Source organism: Protomyctophum bolini (assembly GCF_963924005.1).
Source record: "Protomyctophum bolini genome assembly, chromosome: 17".
Classification (NCBI taxonomy): Eukaryota; Metazoa; Chordata; class Actinopteri; order Myctophiformes; family Myctophidae; genus Protomyctophum; species Protomyctophum bolini.
The window spans coordinates 9822175-9839445 of record NC_137878.1 but is presented as its reverse complement, the minus strand read 5'-3'; the positions used below and the strand labels follow the sequence as shown (position 1 = coordinate 9839445).

Sequence of the window (17271 nt, the reverse complement as noted above, 5' to 3'; positions counted from 1 at the left end):
TATTTCTAGCTGTACTAAATGCTCTTTATCCCTATTTTAAGATGTATATGTGGGTGTGCTTGATTTATTCCAAACATTACCATTTGAGGGGCGCTAGCCCCTCCGACATCAGGCTTTTGAAATTACGTCATATAGCAGCCGATGGATGGATTGGTTTAAAGGAGTTAGGTCGTTCTTGTTCGCTCTGAATTAAGAGCATAGTCTAAATGTCTACAGTACATTGTAAATGTATTGATAGAACGCCAGCCACATTTCAAAGGTTACACGTTTACAAAAAAACCAACAAAAAAAAACATCCCTAAACCCAACATTAAATGACTTATAATGTCTGTTTTCCTCACCACTGTTGCAGTGATTCCTTATCTCCGATGACAGGTCTTCCAGGGCGTTGTCCACGTCTATTCCAAAGAAGCCCGGGAGGACGAAGTTCCCGCAGTACCAACACTGCTGCTTGTAGGGCCTCATGATCACCGTCCCGCGCCTGAACTCACTCGGTAGCCGGTACCGAAACAAGAGCCTGGCGTTCACCGAGTCCCATTCCTCGGAGCAGATGCTGCAGCAGAAACTGGGAGGTTTGAAGAGAGACAGCGGGCTGAGACCAAGATTTACACATCAGCCAGTTTATGTACTGAAGAATACCAGTGATCTATACCAGTCAGTCTCAGTCACACTCAGGGATGAGTACCCCGAAATTCCGAATGGGCTCACAAAAAGATTTGTGGAAGGATCTATAATGGAAGATATTGTTGCGTTGACAATTTATTAGGAAGATTCAGGCAGAGAAACAGCATCTCTGTCCTCCTGGCCAGACCTCGGGCTCCACGGGGCAGGACTGTATTTATCTAACAAAAGGTGGAGTGTCAACGCAGCGTCCCGAATGTGTTCCTTTATACAGAGAACAAGAGAACACAAACAGCCGGAAGTTTGGTTAATGGACAGAGCCACACATCATGGCTCTTTTTACATGACCATGCTAGATTTACACATAGTTATTCTGACAGACTGCCAACAAGTGAGAACATGGTTGTGCTACTACTGTGAGTTGTAAATAGACCTAGATCTTTTTTGACTTGAGAGCTACTTTCTACCCACCAAAAAAAAAGGATGATTCCATTGCTGAAACTAGTTTAATATTGTACCTGAGGGGGCGATGGAATAGCAGCAATGGCAGTACATAACTACATATATTACAAAAGGCACTTGGAATAGGAAGGGGGAAATGGAATTGATAGGTGATTTTTGTATACCTGTAACTTTGTAATTATACTGACATTTGTGCGCAGCATTCTTGAAAACAAAGTATTGCATTGCTATAGTTTGAGCTGACAGGCCCTTTTGATGTCTGTATGTGTTTTAATATTTAAATTATATATATTTTTTAAGGCCATGTCATGTGGTCTACCAGCACAGCCTTTGTGATCTACCTTTTGGACGTCCCATTACTACATCACGTTATGTACAAAACAGTGTAGTATTGTCATATTTCTATTGAGAATGTATGGAGACATGTATGGAGACAACAGCGATATCCAGCACTGACATCAGACTAATGTGGAAACCTCATATGGTATCGTCATCATGACACGCATCTAGTGAACCATATAAAAGAAGGACCAGAAGAGTTTAATTGTGCAGTTAATAGCAACTCCTATTCTTGACAGGAGAGAGACTCTGAGTCTTTGTAGCACGAGACAAAATATTTGGCCTTGCAACACAGATCGCATTGTATTAGACGTTTCGGCATTTTCCAGCTATTTTATAACCTTGCCTCCTCAAGGCCCCCCGGCCTTCACCCACTAGGCTCACCCCGTCTGGCCTTAACTAAATCTGCAACAAGTTGTCCCAGTGGCACATCATGTGCACACTAGAGCATTCTAAGAAGAACAAGAACAATGGAAAAACCGTCTCACAATAAATCAGTCACGTACAAAAATCTAACTTTTAGTTCATGAAGGCTTCAGACAGAGATCTCGTTATGGAATGGAAAGTTCCCTATCAGACAATACTAGCCATGTACCGTAACAATCGTTTCCCCCTACATGCAGTCAGCATGTAGGGTCGGGGCACTGCTGCCATTGTATCAAGTATGGGTTTAATATTATGACATGAACATGAATGCACATTCATTGAGTATATCTAGGCACAGCATTAGCTGATGGGTGGGTCTTAAGATGACAGGTTCTAAAGATAATGGGAGACAACTGGCAAAGGGCAGACTATGCACCAGTCTAAACCAGTAGCTTGACTGGCCCTATTGATGGATGTAGAAAAGTGTCTTGACCTGATAAGGTGAAACTCCTGAGAAACAAGGAAGCGCCGCAATAGTAGAACATACACTGCGGCATCTGCCCATTGCTCAGAGAGGCCTCCTGACCTTGTCCTCACTTCAGTTTGTACTCCCTAGAAATATCTCGGCAGTTGGTTGCTTGGAACTGCTCGGAATTTAGAACTAACAGTTGGTTGCATTGAAATTGGAGAACAACATGTTAAAGCGAAAAAATTAAGGGTATTAATTGTATATGAACATAGATCTCATAGACCTCTCATACCTCCCACGGGCCCAGCTCTCATGGACCATCCAGCCTCTCCTCTGCTCCTCATAGGAGACCACGTCCGACAGGTTGCTGTAGTTAAAGTTCAGATTCCACTGGTCTCCATAGCCGGCCAGCTCTGAATACGTCACGCGTTGAAATCCATCCTTCCACAGCCAGGGGATCCAGTCTGTTGTACAAAAGGGGGAAATGTGTCACGTTCAAGGTCCTGTATTGCGTCTCGTGTAAAAAGGCACATTGGAATAAAAATAGCCTTTGTTCATCCTCGGACATTGTAGCAGCATTATAATTACGTAACATTATGGTAATGAGTTTTGGACTTTACATGCAGACAGCAGACAGCTATACTTCGAATCAGTGCATAGCAGCAGAGCTCAAGAACCTGATGTTGGATAGGAATTTGTGGAGGGCAGCGATCCAGGAATCCCGAGTTGGTGTTGGCTAGACCTCACTCTCGCAGCAAGAAGAAGAGGTACTATGAATCATATAGCACTACTTGGTTAGTCATAATTGTACATATAACATTAACTTCTGCAAGCCATTTCTCCCTGCATCTCCCACCACACCAGTGCCTTGAACTGAAGTCTATTTGCATATCAATTGTTCCACAGGCAGGAAGCTATGGCTGAGAGACAGTGATTCCAAATTCTTGGGGAGAGATCTTTGATCTGATATTATCTTTAGGGTCTGTTTGAACATCTTCAGGTTGCTTTCAAAATAGACCACCTGGGGCTTTGGCCTTCCTGCTTAGCTGATAAGTGACAGAGCCATTCTGGGGTAGCAGGCCACAGTTTGTCTCTATGCATTTTATGACACACACACACACACACACACACACACACACACACACACACACACACACACACACACACACACACACACACACACACACACACACAAATGTGACACCCACTGCATGTTATAGATGTATAAACAAGATAAACAACATGATAGGACAAAATAAAAGCTAATATATGAGAAAATAATCACACTAATAGCAGGCAGCCAGTGTAGAGCGGCAGACAAGAATAAAATATGATACAAGCCGATAGTGATTCTGAAACCTTAGAATTCCAAGCCAAGGAATCCCACCATAGGTACCTGTATTGTATCCTGGGGGTCCCTACCTGCGTGGACCCCACTCTATATTCAAAATGCCTTTCCTTTCTATCCATTTGGAAAGCAGTCATTTAAAATCGACTAAACAGTTGAACAATCAATCAATAGTATAGGAAGATAATGAAAGTCAATAAAACACCAGCCATGTTAGTCAATGCCAGCCCATCACTATATTCAGCGGTCCGTTTACCGTTAGTTATGTCCACATAGTTAAATAAATTGTTATTTCTCGATAAACAGACCGGCGACCGCTGCCATGATGAACAACACAGTGGGTCTTGGGGACCCCCAGGGGTCCTTGAGGTGAGGTGGCTCCAGGGGAACCCAAGAGGCAGAGTTGTTAAGAATGTATTGATAAGAGTTGGGACTTGGGAACCAATAATACACTTTACAAGTCCTTAAACTCCGATCGAGTCCGAGAGTGTGTGCAGATATAACTGCTACACATGGAATCAAAATGGCCAAATCAGAGGTTAAGTTAAATTAGAATTATAAAGAAAGGCAGAACAGTCAGTCAACAGGTCGACAGACCACTGAGACAATAGCCTATACGCACCTAGATTTCCGTAGCCAATCAACATGGCAGCCACGTAAAAACAAAAACACAATATTTATTGTAGGCTACAGCTAAAGAATGTTTTTGAAAACATTTGAGGCGAGACAATAAACCAATAAACGTTGATTTATTCATATTAGATCAACACTGACTTCCTCCTGCTGCTGTGCTACTTTTGCGAGCAGCTGCAGACAGACATTAATGTCACGTCGTTTTCTCAACATGTCGCCGCGGCCAAATTATACCAAGTTATAATAATAATAAATATCGACTTACAGTTCATTGTCCTTGAAGTTAAAGAACCTGGAAAGGGCGTCGAATTCCGAACTGTGTCTGAATGTGAATAGCAAGGAGGATGTTTCCACAACTTCCCACGTAAAGTTGTCACTTTTAATTGTTTCGTGTGATGATGTCCGTTATTCCCTCTGGAGTCTGACCTTATTTTTTACTGATGGATTGAAAAGAATACTTTTTAATCCGTATATGAAACTATATATGAACTGCACTGCAAAGTTACAGGCAGACAGTAAGTAAGCAAAGCAAGTTAAGGAACTGAAATATTCTGCTGCTGTTTCTGCGTCTCTCTCTCTCTCTCTAGGAAGCAACAGACCATGCAGACCACCAAAGTGTCAGCTGTGATATATGAGCAATTGTTATCGATATCGTAACGTTTTCTTAAGGCCTCAGGAAGCTAGACTGGGATGCTGCCACCTTTTAGTAATAGGCCTATGCCTTTTAAACCCTAACCTCAGAAAATGCAAAACCTTAATCCTAACTCTAAACCTTAAATTTTAACTATATGCCTAAAGCTAACCTCACAGAACTATGCCTACTTCAGACTAATACAACATTTGTTATATTTCAGTTTTTGACGCCTGAATTTCCTTCCTTTCTTCAGAGGTCTGGTGCCCACTGGCCCCATGCACTCTTCCAAGGTGCCCAGAATGTTTTGGTGCCCACCCTTCCTGTTACCTTCCAGGGGTCCCCAGCAAAATGAGTTGAATGCAATGATATATTTTAATGTATTGATTGTAAACAATATGTGTTAAATAGCTCTATCTGATTGTAATATACTGGCCTAGTGTTTATTCATCTGAACATGTATCCAATCAGAATAGATAACATCAGAGATTTGTTATTGTTATGAATTCACATAGATTTCCAGAGTCAGCTAAAATATCCCCCTTGGCCATTAGACCAGATAGCTTGCAAAACAGCATGTAATGGAATAGTGATGAATAGTGCTCTAAGTGCATGTTGCATATTTCTGTAGAAGGCTCGAGGTCGAAAGGTCTTGATCTTAAGAAAACATACTTCCGTTCCTTCCTGTGTAGTATTACTTTTTCCATCTCGTTCTGTACGGTTCGTCTAGCACCTCTGCCTGTAACAGCATGTTAGGTAGCCTACAAGGCGAGGAGAAACTCGCAGAGATTCCTTCTCAGGTGTCGCTGCTCTCGCATCACTCAAGGGCCCCTGAGCGGCGCATCTGTCGCTGCTATAGGAGACAGGAAACCAGTACCCAGCAAACCGCATGGCGACCTGCTGTTTACCTTTCAGAAGCAAGACCATAACGAACTCTATGAACCACCTGAAACTTAATTGTTCATGTGTCAATCAATGTGTTTCTCAGAAATAGCCCATGTGACTTATGACCACTGGGCGGATACCAAAATGTTGTCTTTATATACTGCAGTACATACAATAAACGTCAGTTCTGTCATTTGAATTATTCTGACTCTGTGGATCATTCAAAAGGCATTCTCACGGCGCCTCTTTTCTCTAAGTCTGGGTTACGGCTGCAGGGATAAAGTTATCCATTTCTCTTCTACATTTGGGGGCTTCACTCACACCACAGCCGGATGGCGACAGCTGACCAGAGAGAGCACTGACAATTGAATTTCGCTACAAGCTGTTATAATAACATAATAACATAACATGAGTAGCTCTTTGCCTGCCTGCCTGCCTGCCTGCCTGCGTCTGTCTGTCTGTCTGTCCATGAGTAGTTATTTGTCTGTCTGTCAATGAGTAGCTGTCTTACTGTCTGCCTGTCTATGAGTAGCTGTCTGCCTGCCTGTCTATGAGTAGCTGTCTGTCTGCCTGCCTGCCTGTCCAATTGTCCATGAGTAGCTGTCTCTCTGCCTGTCTGAGTAGCTGTCTGCCTGCCTGCCTAATTGTCCATGAGTAGCTGTCTGTCTGCCTGTCTATGAGTAGCTGTCTGCCTGCCTGCCTAATTGTCCATGAGTAGCTGTCTGTCTGCCTGTCTATGAGTAGCTGTCTGCCTTCCTGCCTGTCCAATTGTCCATGAGTAGCTGTCTGTCTGTCTATGAGTAGCTGTCTGCCTGCCTGCCCAATTGTCTATGAGTAGCTGTCTGTCTGTCTATGAGTAGCTGTCTGCCTTCCTGCCTGTCCAATTGTCCATGAGTAGCTGTCTGTCTGTCTATGAGTAGCTGTCTGCCTTCCTGCCTGTCCAATTCTCCATGAGTAGCTGTCTGTCTGCCTGTCTATGAGTAGCTGTCTGACTGCCTGCCTGTCCAATTCTCCATGAGTAGCTGTCTGTCTGTCTGCCTGTCTATGAGTAGCTGTCTGCCTGCCTGCCAGCCAGCAAGTTGGTTAACAGAAAATAAATTGTTATGGCTGAGTAAAATAAAATACAATAAACACAATTTGCCTGAAAATAGATTACCCAGCTATGACCTTTTTCATGAAAAAAAATGAGTAGTGATATGGCTGACTGAGTAAAATAAAACAATCTACTGAAAATAGATAGCTATAAGTGAAGAGCAATTTCCGCAATTACCATTTCCGCAATTTCCATTTCCGCAATTTCCCCCCCCCCCAAGCTTTTATTTTCGTTCGAGTAATAGTACAACTCTAATAGTATTACTTATAATAATGTAATTAAAGATAACTTCATTCAGATTTATTTATTTTTATTTCATTTTCCAGATTTTTTTTTCTTCTTTTTTTTAGATTTTCATTGGTGGGCCAGTCATAATGGTCCCGCGGGCCTGATGTGGCCCGCGGGCCTGAGGTTGAGTATCACTGCGTATGGAGAATCCCTGAACTTAAGCCTTTGCGGAAAGCATTGTATCAAAAAAACTATGAATGCTACCACATTAACATTTTTTTGAAAATATTTATTTGTCAAACAAATGTTACAGTGTCACAAATTGTACCATATCACTTTGACATTCAATAGCACGTATAAAATTCACAGAGTCAAAGAAAAGCAGTCTCTCCCATGAAGTTTCACACTTTCCTGGGGGCCTATAACTGGGGTGTGTAATACGTGGTCTCTAAAGTACAAAAATAACACCCGTGTGAAGTGAGTGGTGCAACTCCGCGTGGGGGTCACCGGAATATCCATACCCCCGGGAACGCGCCCAGGGGGCCGGGACGGTTCTGGCGAGCCGCCCCACGTCCGAAACGGTTGAGAAATGACAGAGTTACCGTGTGGGGGTCCCTCTACTGTACCCTCTACTGTACTGTACTGTCACTGTATTGTACCAGCACATCCAAAATCATATACATAAAAATGTGTTGCACCATTCAAAAGGGATAGAGACCGAACCGGAGCGTTAAACTCGGTTGCACAAAGACCCGCCCGGCAGCAGTTTAATGCTAGTTGAACTGGTGGGGCTATCAAAAACAATATTAAGCTATTAACCGAACTTTCCGATGTGTTACAGTACATCTGTGACAAAATGTAATGTATGGAAACAACAAAGCAAAGCTATGAACTGATCCTTTCCCATGTAACAAAATGCATGAAAACAATAAAACAAAGCTATATTAACTAAACTGTCATTTCTGATGTAAAGTTAATTACATCTGTAACAAAATGAATGAAAACAATAAGCCAAAGCTATTAACTAAACTGGCATTTCTGATGTAAAGTGAATTACATCTGTAACAAAATGAATGAAAACGATATAAACAAACCTATAAAACGGACCCTTCCCATGCAGTTACACCTGTGGCAGAATGCGTGGCAGGAAAACGTCTTCATAAAACCTTTCCAGAATGCCGATGTTTGCGGCCCATGTCGGGTCTTTGGCCACCGTCAGGATTTCCAGGTCACGAGGGGTCCAAATGACCAGGTCACAGCTGTTGGCTCCACTCAGGTGTAGGGCGCCCTGGATCTGGTGCCAGTAGTTCTGACCTGGTTTTAGCCTCAGGGCGCCGGTCACCTCGTCTATCTGTATCTGCAGAGCCCTGATCTGTGCCACTGCCTGCCTGACGGTCATGTTTCTGGCTGTATATGGACACTTGACCTCAATGTTGCGATCGCCACCGTACACGGTCCCGTCTGGAGAGGCTCCGAGCAGGCCGCTGTCGGACAGGAACACTCCCCTCTCCTGGATACGCATCCCCGTGACCTCCATGTACTGCTGCTTAGCCCTCGACTCATGGCGGTTTCCGTGTTGTACTGCCTTGAAAGAAAGACGTTGCCGGTTATTTTTCATTGTAGTTTTCTAAGGCAGTGGTTCCCAAAGTGGAGTCCGGGGGGGACCCCTAGGGGGCCCTTGAGAGAGTTCCAGGAGGTCCCCAGCTTATTGATAATTAGGAACCAAATGGACCCTTATGGACCTCTTAAGTTAAATTAAATTAAATTGGAGTTAGAGTCAATTTAACTCTCAGAGTTAAATTAACTTTGATTTTACAATATACATTGGGGTCACAGTCAGAGATAGAAATGCCATTTAAATGAGGGACCGTGGCCTAATTCAGGTCAAATTCAGGCCCTTGAAATGAAAATGGTTGAATATCCCTGCTAGAGCCGTAAAACATCTTCTCTCATCTCATCTTCTCTCATCTCATCCTTCGCATACATTTTCAAATGGGGGGGTCTGCAGGCTAATGAGTATTATTTTGGGTGTCCTTAACATGAAACACAAAATACAAAAACACAAAAACAAATGAAACACACTACTTACTTCGTTTTGGAGGTTGTATTGGCCACGCAGGGTTTTGAACAAGGACGGCGGGTAAGGACGGCCCGTTCTGGAACGATGTTCCACTGCTCTCAAGACCAAACCGAAGTTGCTTGCAGTGATCCTGTTCTTACGATACGCCGACCTGGTTTTAGTTTTAAAAAAGCAGAAATTAGAGAGATAGTTTAGCCTTTAAAAAAACATATAATATAATTTTGTTGCCGTGAGGAACCACCAAACTCCATGTTTGAGGTTTTTGATTTATATTATATATATTATATTATATAATTCAACGCTATTGAACATCCTTTACGTCTGTGTGTTGGTTAAACAACATATTGAACCAATAAAAAGTATTAAAAAACGCTTCAGACAAATCCTCTTAACTCCATTGGACTCTCAAACTGTCTGCTAAAGCAACTAAATCCACCACCTCTCCCTCTCTCATGGAAGTAATTAACAATATATAAAGGCACAACACCAACTTTGATGAGGCAGTATTGCATTGTTTAAAAAATACAGGTAAAATGGTTTTCTTCATTTCTTGAAAAATGAACATTTTGGAGTTAGGTGGTTTCTCCCAACAGCAGAGATATGTACATAAATGTATATATATTTCACTTCTGCCACGTCGATTCAGTGCCCGTCCCGAACGCGACTCTAACCTGTGATGGGATGCCTTTTGCAACCAGAGCTTATTTTAATTATGTTTAGGACAAAATAAATATTTCCTGGGGTTTGTATGTGTGTAATGTTTTTTTTTCTATATATATTTTAGTCATGACGCCATGTTCATGACCAAAAACCTGTCATAAAAATGTGGTCTCACTTTCTTCCTGGACTACAAAGTCACACCTCCTCCATGCAGCCTCCCCACTCTCCACAAGGAGTGGAGTGCACTAAAGCATTGTAGGAATTCAGCAATTAGTACAACCCTATAGTCAAACACACAGACATTATTTTTCTGGCCATCAGGTGCAAATTTCAAATTGGGCCACTGTTATCTACTACAAATACCATTAACATTGAATGACTGCAGTTTCTTCCAGCGGTGAAATGTCCCTTTAAGCCTGATTTGCAATTCGTCATAGGAGAGTGTTGTGCACCTGAAGAAGAAAAAAGAGCCCATCTACAAGCTCACAAATGCCGGTGTGCGAGTCGCGACACCCTAAATACAGTATAAATTGGGCATTAATTACTCTGTGTTGCGTGCGGTGGCGATGCTTTTCTATTCATCAATTACACAGATCACAAAGACATCATTATTCCACAATTCATTTCATAGATGGGCGTGTTTCTACTTGCCCATTGGACAGGGAAGCTTGCCGTTTACAAAACGAAAGCAAAAAATAGGAACGCATCTGTGTCACCTCAGAGCTTTTAAACACTTTATAACCATAAAACCATTAAACTTTAGCTATTGAAAAATAGCAGATATACAAGCTCTTAGCGCGGCACCGATAAGCTGCTATTTATTTATTTTTATCATGAAAACGTGTGCAAATCTTTGAATCAATATTCTTTCACAGCAATCGTTTTTAACTCATATCTTTGCTTCTGGACAACATATTTTCAGATGGGAGGTCCACGGCCAAATACAGATATTTCTGGGGTCCTTGACATGAAAATGTTTGAGAACCACAGATAAAAAAACATAGGTTTTTCAGAAAACTGACTTGTAGAATCTTGTCTCAGGTCTTAATGCCCTTTCTTACCATAGCGGGTTCCTTCTTTGCCCAACGGTGTCTCTCTCAATCTGCCTCTTCTCCTGCTCGGTGACAGAGAGGCTCCTCAGCACATAGCCAGCCTTGTGATCAGCCTGGGCGTAACCCGCGCTGGACACCGCCCAATCAAATGTCTTGACGGGTCCAGCTGCTGGAATGAAAATAACTCAAATTAGTAATTGTTATTAGTTATACCTATAGGGCTTTAAGCAACTTGTCGACTATTCAACTAGTCGACTAGTAAATCCAGTAGCTGCAAAAATAAAAAATAAACCGTACGACTCAAACAAACACGTTTTCAACCCCTCCCGACCCGTATACAAACGGAAACACATAAGATGATGGAAACTCTGGCTCGATCCCAATATTAGATTTTGCTTATTGATTTGCTTATTAAATTGTAATATTACAACATCTAAAATAAAATAACAAACAGACAGACAGTCCTCACCACAGATGCCCTCTCTGCAGGCCTCACACAGACTGGCCTCATGCCGTCTGACCACCTCATCCCGTCCGACCACCGGCCGCTCATCACCACCACCATCGTTCCTCCGTATCTTGTCAAACAGCTTGTCCAGCGCCATCGTCACTTGTCTCAGTGAGAAGCCCGGGAGCTGGAACCCGCCGGGGCAGCCTCTGCAGGCCTGCCCGTAGGGCCTCATGGTCACCGTCCCGCCACTCCGCAGCGGGTAGCGAAACGACAGCATCACTTTGGCAGAGTTCCAATTCCTGGAGCAGCGGCTGCAGCAGAATCTGTGGGAGGATGGATGGAGACAGACAGACAGACAGACAACAGAGTCAATGCACAGAACCTATGGGAGGTTGGGGGGGAGGCAGACGGAGACAGCGTTCACATCAGTCAATGAACACAAGGAGAGAACAGCACAAACATGGGGTTGGTTTGCATGTTCTCCCCGTGTCCCCTAGGGTAGGTAGGTATACCCTCACATGTTCTCCCTGTGTCCCCTAGGGTAGGTAGGTATACCCTCACATGTTCTCCCTGTGTCCCCTAGGGTAGGTAGTTATACCCTCACATGTTCTCCCTGTGTCCCCTAGGGTAGGTAGTTATACCCTCACATGTTCTCCCTGTGTCCCCTAGGGTAGGTAGGTATACCCTCACATGTTCTCCATGTGTCCCCTAGCCTAGTAGGTAGGTATACCCTCACATGTTCTCCCTGTGTCCCCTAGCCTAGTAGGTAGGTATACCCTCACATGTTCTCCCTGTGTCCCCTAGGGTAGGTAGGTATACCCTCACATGTTCTCCCTGTGTCCCCTAGCCTAGTAGGTAGGTATACCCTCACATGTTCTCCCTGTGTCCCCTAGGGTAGGTAGTTATACCCTCACATGTTCTCCCTGTGTCCCCTAGGGTAGGTAGGTATATATACCCTCACATGTTCTCCCCGTGTCCCCTAGGGTAAGTAGGTATACCCTCACATGTTCTCCCCCTGTCCCCATTATAGTTTAAAATAATGCCAATGTATTTTAAATAGTTACTGTATCGATTTCAAATCATTGAATCGTATCCTATCGGATCGCCATAATGAACCGATATGGTCCATGTATCGTATCGTAAACCATGTATCGTATCGCTGTTAAAATGTATCGTTACACCCCTACGATCTACTGTAAGTGGTAAATGGTACATTTGTGTGCAGTTTCTCTAAGCCACTGGCCCACCAAGGTCACGGGATGGTGCTGGGAACCGGGAGATAAGTAGTTTCTCTCTCTCTCTCTCTCCTTGGTTCTCCTCCCTAAAACAACCCCTCCCTTATGGCACCTTTTGAACTGATATAAACCTCTCTGTATCTATTGTTCATTATGCTACTTGCAACCGGACTTCTGTCTGCGTGCAACCTGCATCAGTGTGCGCTCATATCTGCTGGATAAGTCCACAAAAGACAGCTTTGAAGCTTCGATTATTTTCTTTCTCATCGTTTATTGCCTTATCAATGGCCAAAAAGGTTTGGGAAGCGCTGCCCTAGGGTACAGGTACCCTGTTATCCCCATGTCCTCTGGGTAGGTACCCTGTTATCCCCATGTCCTCTGTTATTATCCCCATGTCCCCCCCCCCCTGTCAGGTGAAAGAAGCGGCTTGGACTCCTCATGCAGTGAAGGAAGCATGAGGCCAGTCTGTTGCTCTCCCCAGGTTGGCAGAGGGAGTGTAGAGCCCAGGATTACATTATTAGATAATTGACACTGGGTGAAAAAGATGGGTTACAAAAATCACAAAAGAACAGCAGAAACATAGCAGTAAATCACACACAGGGATGTTGGCCTAGCGGCCCTAGCACATACTGTACACCAGGACAGTGTTGATTTGGGCAGATATTTTTTTATTTTGAATCGTTTTCATTTAGTTTGAGTCACATTTTAGTCACCTGGAATGGCTGATTTTACAACGCGACCAAGTGTAAAATGACTTATACTGGATCTCTTGTCCACTAGTACCCTCCTAACATTTTAGTCTAGTTTTTATTTGGTGACAAAATTGTCAATACATATGTAGTCTTAGTTTTAGTCATCATATGTTAGTTTTCATTTAGTTTCCATTTAGTTTTCGTCAGTGAAAAAAGGTAGTCGACGAATTTTGCATCGTCCATGATCATCAAAAATGTCATCCCGGCCAATGAATCACTTTTGGCGTCTTCACTTTTATGCCCTTACTTTTATCCTCAATATGTACTTTGCTCAGCCAATCAAAGCATCGCTATGGGGTGATCGGCCAATCTGCATCATCAGCCAATGTTTTGTGTTCACACAAACACTCAAAGCTGGGCATAGCGCCCCTCAAAAAGACCTCAAAATAAGTACAATACCTCCCATAGGCCCAGTGCTTGTAGACCTTCCAGCCTGTCCTCTGTTCCTCTGTGGAGGAGGAGATGTAGTTGAAGTTCAGAGTCCACTCGTCTTCAGTGTCCAGCTTTGAATCCAGCATGGCATCCAGCCACTGTGACTCGGTCCAGACTGTACAAGACAAAACATAAGACATAATTACCAGTAAGACGCCTAAGAAACGACCTCGCCAATGCATGCATCCGCCTCGTTGACGGCAGACTGCTGTGGCGCTTTGGCATGGGGGGGGGGGTCAGACCAACATGGAATTAATTCTGTACTGGGTTTGAGGTCAGATGTGGAGTCGCTGGCCAATATTGATGACATCATTGGCATTTACTATGACATCAGGGATCTCCATGAGACCATCTATGCTAAATAAAATCGTCATATATACACGGTTAGAAAAAAGGATTTCCAAAAATATTGATATACGTCTAGAATAATCAATGTTGTATGATGTATATTTGTACCTTTAAATGTTCTGATGAATTTTATACCATACCTATACCATCTTTATAGGGTATATGTTTCTTTTCCCTTTTTACCTCCTTTATGATGAATTCCTGTTCTGTTCTTTGGCTATATAGAAGTGTCTATTGTCTCTAAATGTTTTTGATTAATTGAAAAAGGTGGACCCTCTTGTAAACAAGTGTAATGCTTTATTGGGTCATCCACTCACAGTTAACAGTCTTTGTATTGAGTTGTGCTTGAAATGTACTGTAATTCTGCAAACTGTTAATACATTTTCAATCAATCAATCAAACTGTACTCAAAAAGTTTACGCATTCTACATGCTGTGAATACAATTTCCAATCAATCAAGCAATCAATTCCGTGAAGAAATAAAATCTATAACAATGAAAACAGCAAAACAAAGGTTAAATATATCCTGCCTATCATATAATTAAATATTCCCCCTGTCCAGCTACTTTAATTGTATTGCATAGGGTACCAGGATGTTAGAGACAGGTGGGTCGTATGTGATTAAGTGGTGGTGATTACATGCAATGTGACTGCGATTTGATTCATGGAAGTGAACCAGTAAAGACTACAAGGCAGCCCTGTGTCCGGTGTGTTTTCAATACTTAAATGTGAATCTACAACACTATACACCCCCCCCCCGTAATATTGACAAATACCTGACAAAATACTATTTCATTGAGTGAATTTGAGTAGAACCAGAAAATGGTCGCCATGCACAGCCACTGCATGGCGACAATCGACAAAATACAAAAATACTGTAGATCAATTAGGGCGAAGTTAGGCTACTACAAACTAGTACAAAGTGCACATAGGCCTATATTGTATATCTACGACGAAGTGTGAATGATTAGTAATGCCTAATCATTATTGTGTAGGCTAACTGACTATGAAGAATTAACTCGTTGATCCAACATATATTTCCTGCATAATTATGTGTATAACCTTAGCCTATTTAAAACCGTTAATAATGAATTATGACCGGCTATAGGATGACAATCATGATCGAATTATAATGTCTGGTATTGTTTACAATAGCTTACCTCTGTTCATTGTTTAGTTGAGGTTGTAAAGATCGTCGTCAAATCAAATGAATGAAAAAGCGTTGAAGTTTAGTTTCTCTCTGATGAATGAGGAGGTGGTTTCCACAAGTTGGTGCGTGTTCTGCTGAAAGTCGACACACGTGTGTACACCCCCCTCTGGTGTTCAACGCATGCATTTATTCTAGTTCATCGAAAAAATCAGATTATTCAAGATACTAGTCTATAGTCTACTGTCTAACCATAACAGAAACAGAATGACATCTCTGCTACACTAGAGTACAGTCAGACACACTGATACAGCGAGGCAGGCACTCTTCACAGTACATACACGCCCCCCCCAGATGACAGTAAAGAGTGACTTGTAGGCCTAAGACCTTTTTATAGCTTAAAAAAAGGGGAAAAAACATCTTAAAAGTGTCATCAACTGTGATAAAGGACAATGTTATCTAGAGCAGGGGTTCTGGCGTAGGGGCCATGACTCGTGACCCCTGCCCCACCCCACCAGCAATACAAATTGACCGCTAGTTGCCCCCCTAAAATAATTTGGGACCCTCCAGGGGGTCGTGACCCCGATAACCCCTTGTGTAGATCAGGCTCTCAAACAGCGCACCATGTCAAGGACCCCAAAATGGCTGTGGTATGGAGTATGGACACCATACATTTTGCGCCAGGGACCCCCATTAGAGATAAGACAGAGTCTTATATCATATATTTAAGTTTTTGAAGTTTCAGTCTAAAATAAAGTGGTTCAATTAACTGCTGGGGACCCCTCCAAGGACCCCACTTTGAGAACCACTAATTTAAACTGGTAGAACCCATTATTAGCCCAAAAACTATGAAATGTTATCCTAGTGGAGTCAGGTACCGTCACCCATAATCCATCTCGCCCTCGCTTTTTTTCCGCCGACCGCTCGGTGCAGCGCAGTTCTTGTATTCTTTGTGCTCAAATAAGGTCAGAAACATAACCATTAGCACTGGAGACTGGCAGGTTTAATGCCACCCCTGAAGATGAGAGATAACTGTCTGTTCTGTGATCTAGATGAAATTGAAAACGAAGTTCACGTTTTGTTTTACTGCTCTAAATACGATGACTTAAGGGATATTTTGGTTAATAAGATGTCTTCTATATGTGGGGATTTCCTAGATTTAAATGACTATGTAAAAATGGAGATATGTTTTGATTTTATTTGTCAAGCTTGGGAAATATATACTACTCTGTACTCTGTATACATCTGAGGTGTAATATAATGAATTATGTAATGTAAACATGCTGTAAAATGGGGTTGGGCACAAGGTGTGCATGACACGAAAATAAATAAACAATCAATCAAAAATCTTTATTTTGTTTTACTGAGAATAAGGTTAGTTTAGGGTTAGGTATATACATTCAATATTTTGCTGGGGTTATATACTTGCAGTTTGACAGCGTGCCATCTGCAGATAAGGCCGTCTGCAGGGAGTTAAGGTCGGCAGGTCACACAGCTGCCAGCTCATATGGTTTTCTGTGTTTTACAGCAGTGGGAGGGAAGATAAGTTCTATAGCACTATAGCAAGCTAGGAGAGGAGAGGATCTAATGAATAGTGTTTTCTTTTAGCCAAACTTTATGCTCTTCTCTTCTCTACCTTTTTAACTGCAATATGAGCCTCCACAACAAAGCTTTTTCACGCACCTTACTTGTAATGTGATGTGGCAATAAAGATTCTGATTCTCTTCCGATTCTATGAACTGACCGTCAGGCAAGAGCAGCTCGACTCTATCTCTGTGCCTCGTTGGCGTGAGAATTATTACACAAACACAAACACACCGCATCTGTGCCCGCACCTCTGGGAGAGGCCCCCGACAGTGCTCCATTGACAAAGGTACTCACTGGAATTTGAGAACATCCTGTCAATACAGGAAATATTAAAATAGGGAGGAGTGAGCAGTGTTGCAGTGGCTTGATAAAGAACTGTCCTGTCAGGGTTGACAGGACAGTTGATAAAGAAATTGATTAATTCGGTAATCTGTATTTGGTGGCCTAATCGT

General features: G+C 42.6%; 2 protein-coding genes across 2 annotated transcripts; both read right to left on the bottom strand.

Annotated features, from left to right (window-relative positions):
• Nucleotides 1–25: 25 nt before the first annotated feature.
• Nucleotides 26–3929, bottom strand: LOC308331590 (receptor-transporting protein 3-like; the record flags this gene model as incomplete). Its single annotated transcript, XM_080787074.1, has 4 exons — nt 26–31; nt 310–565; nt 2550–2721; nt 3914–3929. 4 exons carry the CDS (start codon nt 3927–3929, stop codon nt 26–28), a joined length of 450 nt encoding a protein of 149 aa, XP_080643200.1.
• A 3526-nt stretch (nt 3930–7455) lies between these two features.
• Nucleotides 7456–15317, bottom strand: LOC308331589 (uncharacterized protein). The gene is made up of 6 exons (XM_080787073.1): nt 15246–15317; nt 13705–13852; nt 11337–11641; nt 10877–11033; nt 9158–9306; nt 7456–8656 (listed from the first exon to the last, which is right to left on the bottom strand). The coding sequence occupies exons 1-6, from the start codon at nt 15253–15255 to the stop codon at nt 8196–8198; spliced, it is 1230 nt and encodes a 409-aa protein (XP_080643199.1). The 5' UTR covers nt 15256–15317; the 3' UTR covers nt 7456–8195.
• Between the last annotated feature and the right edge of the window lie 1954 nt (nt 15318–17271).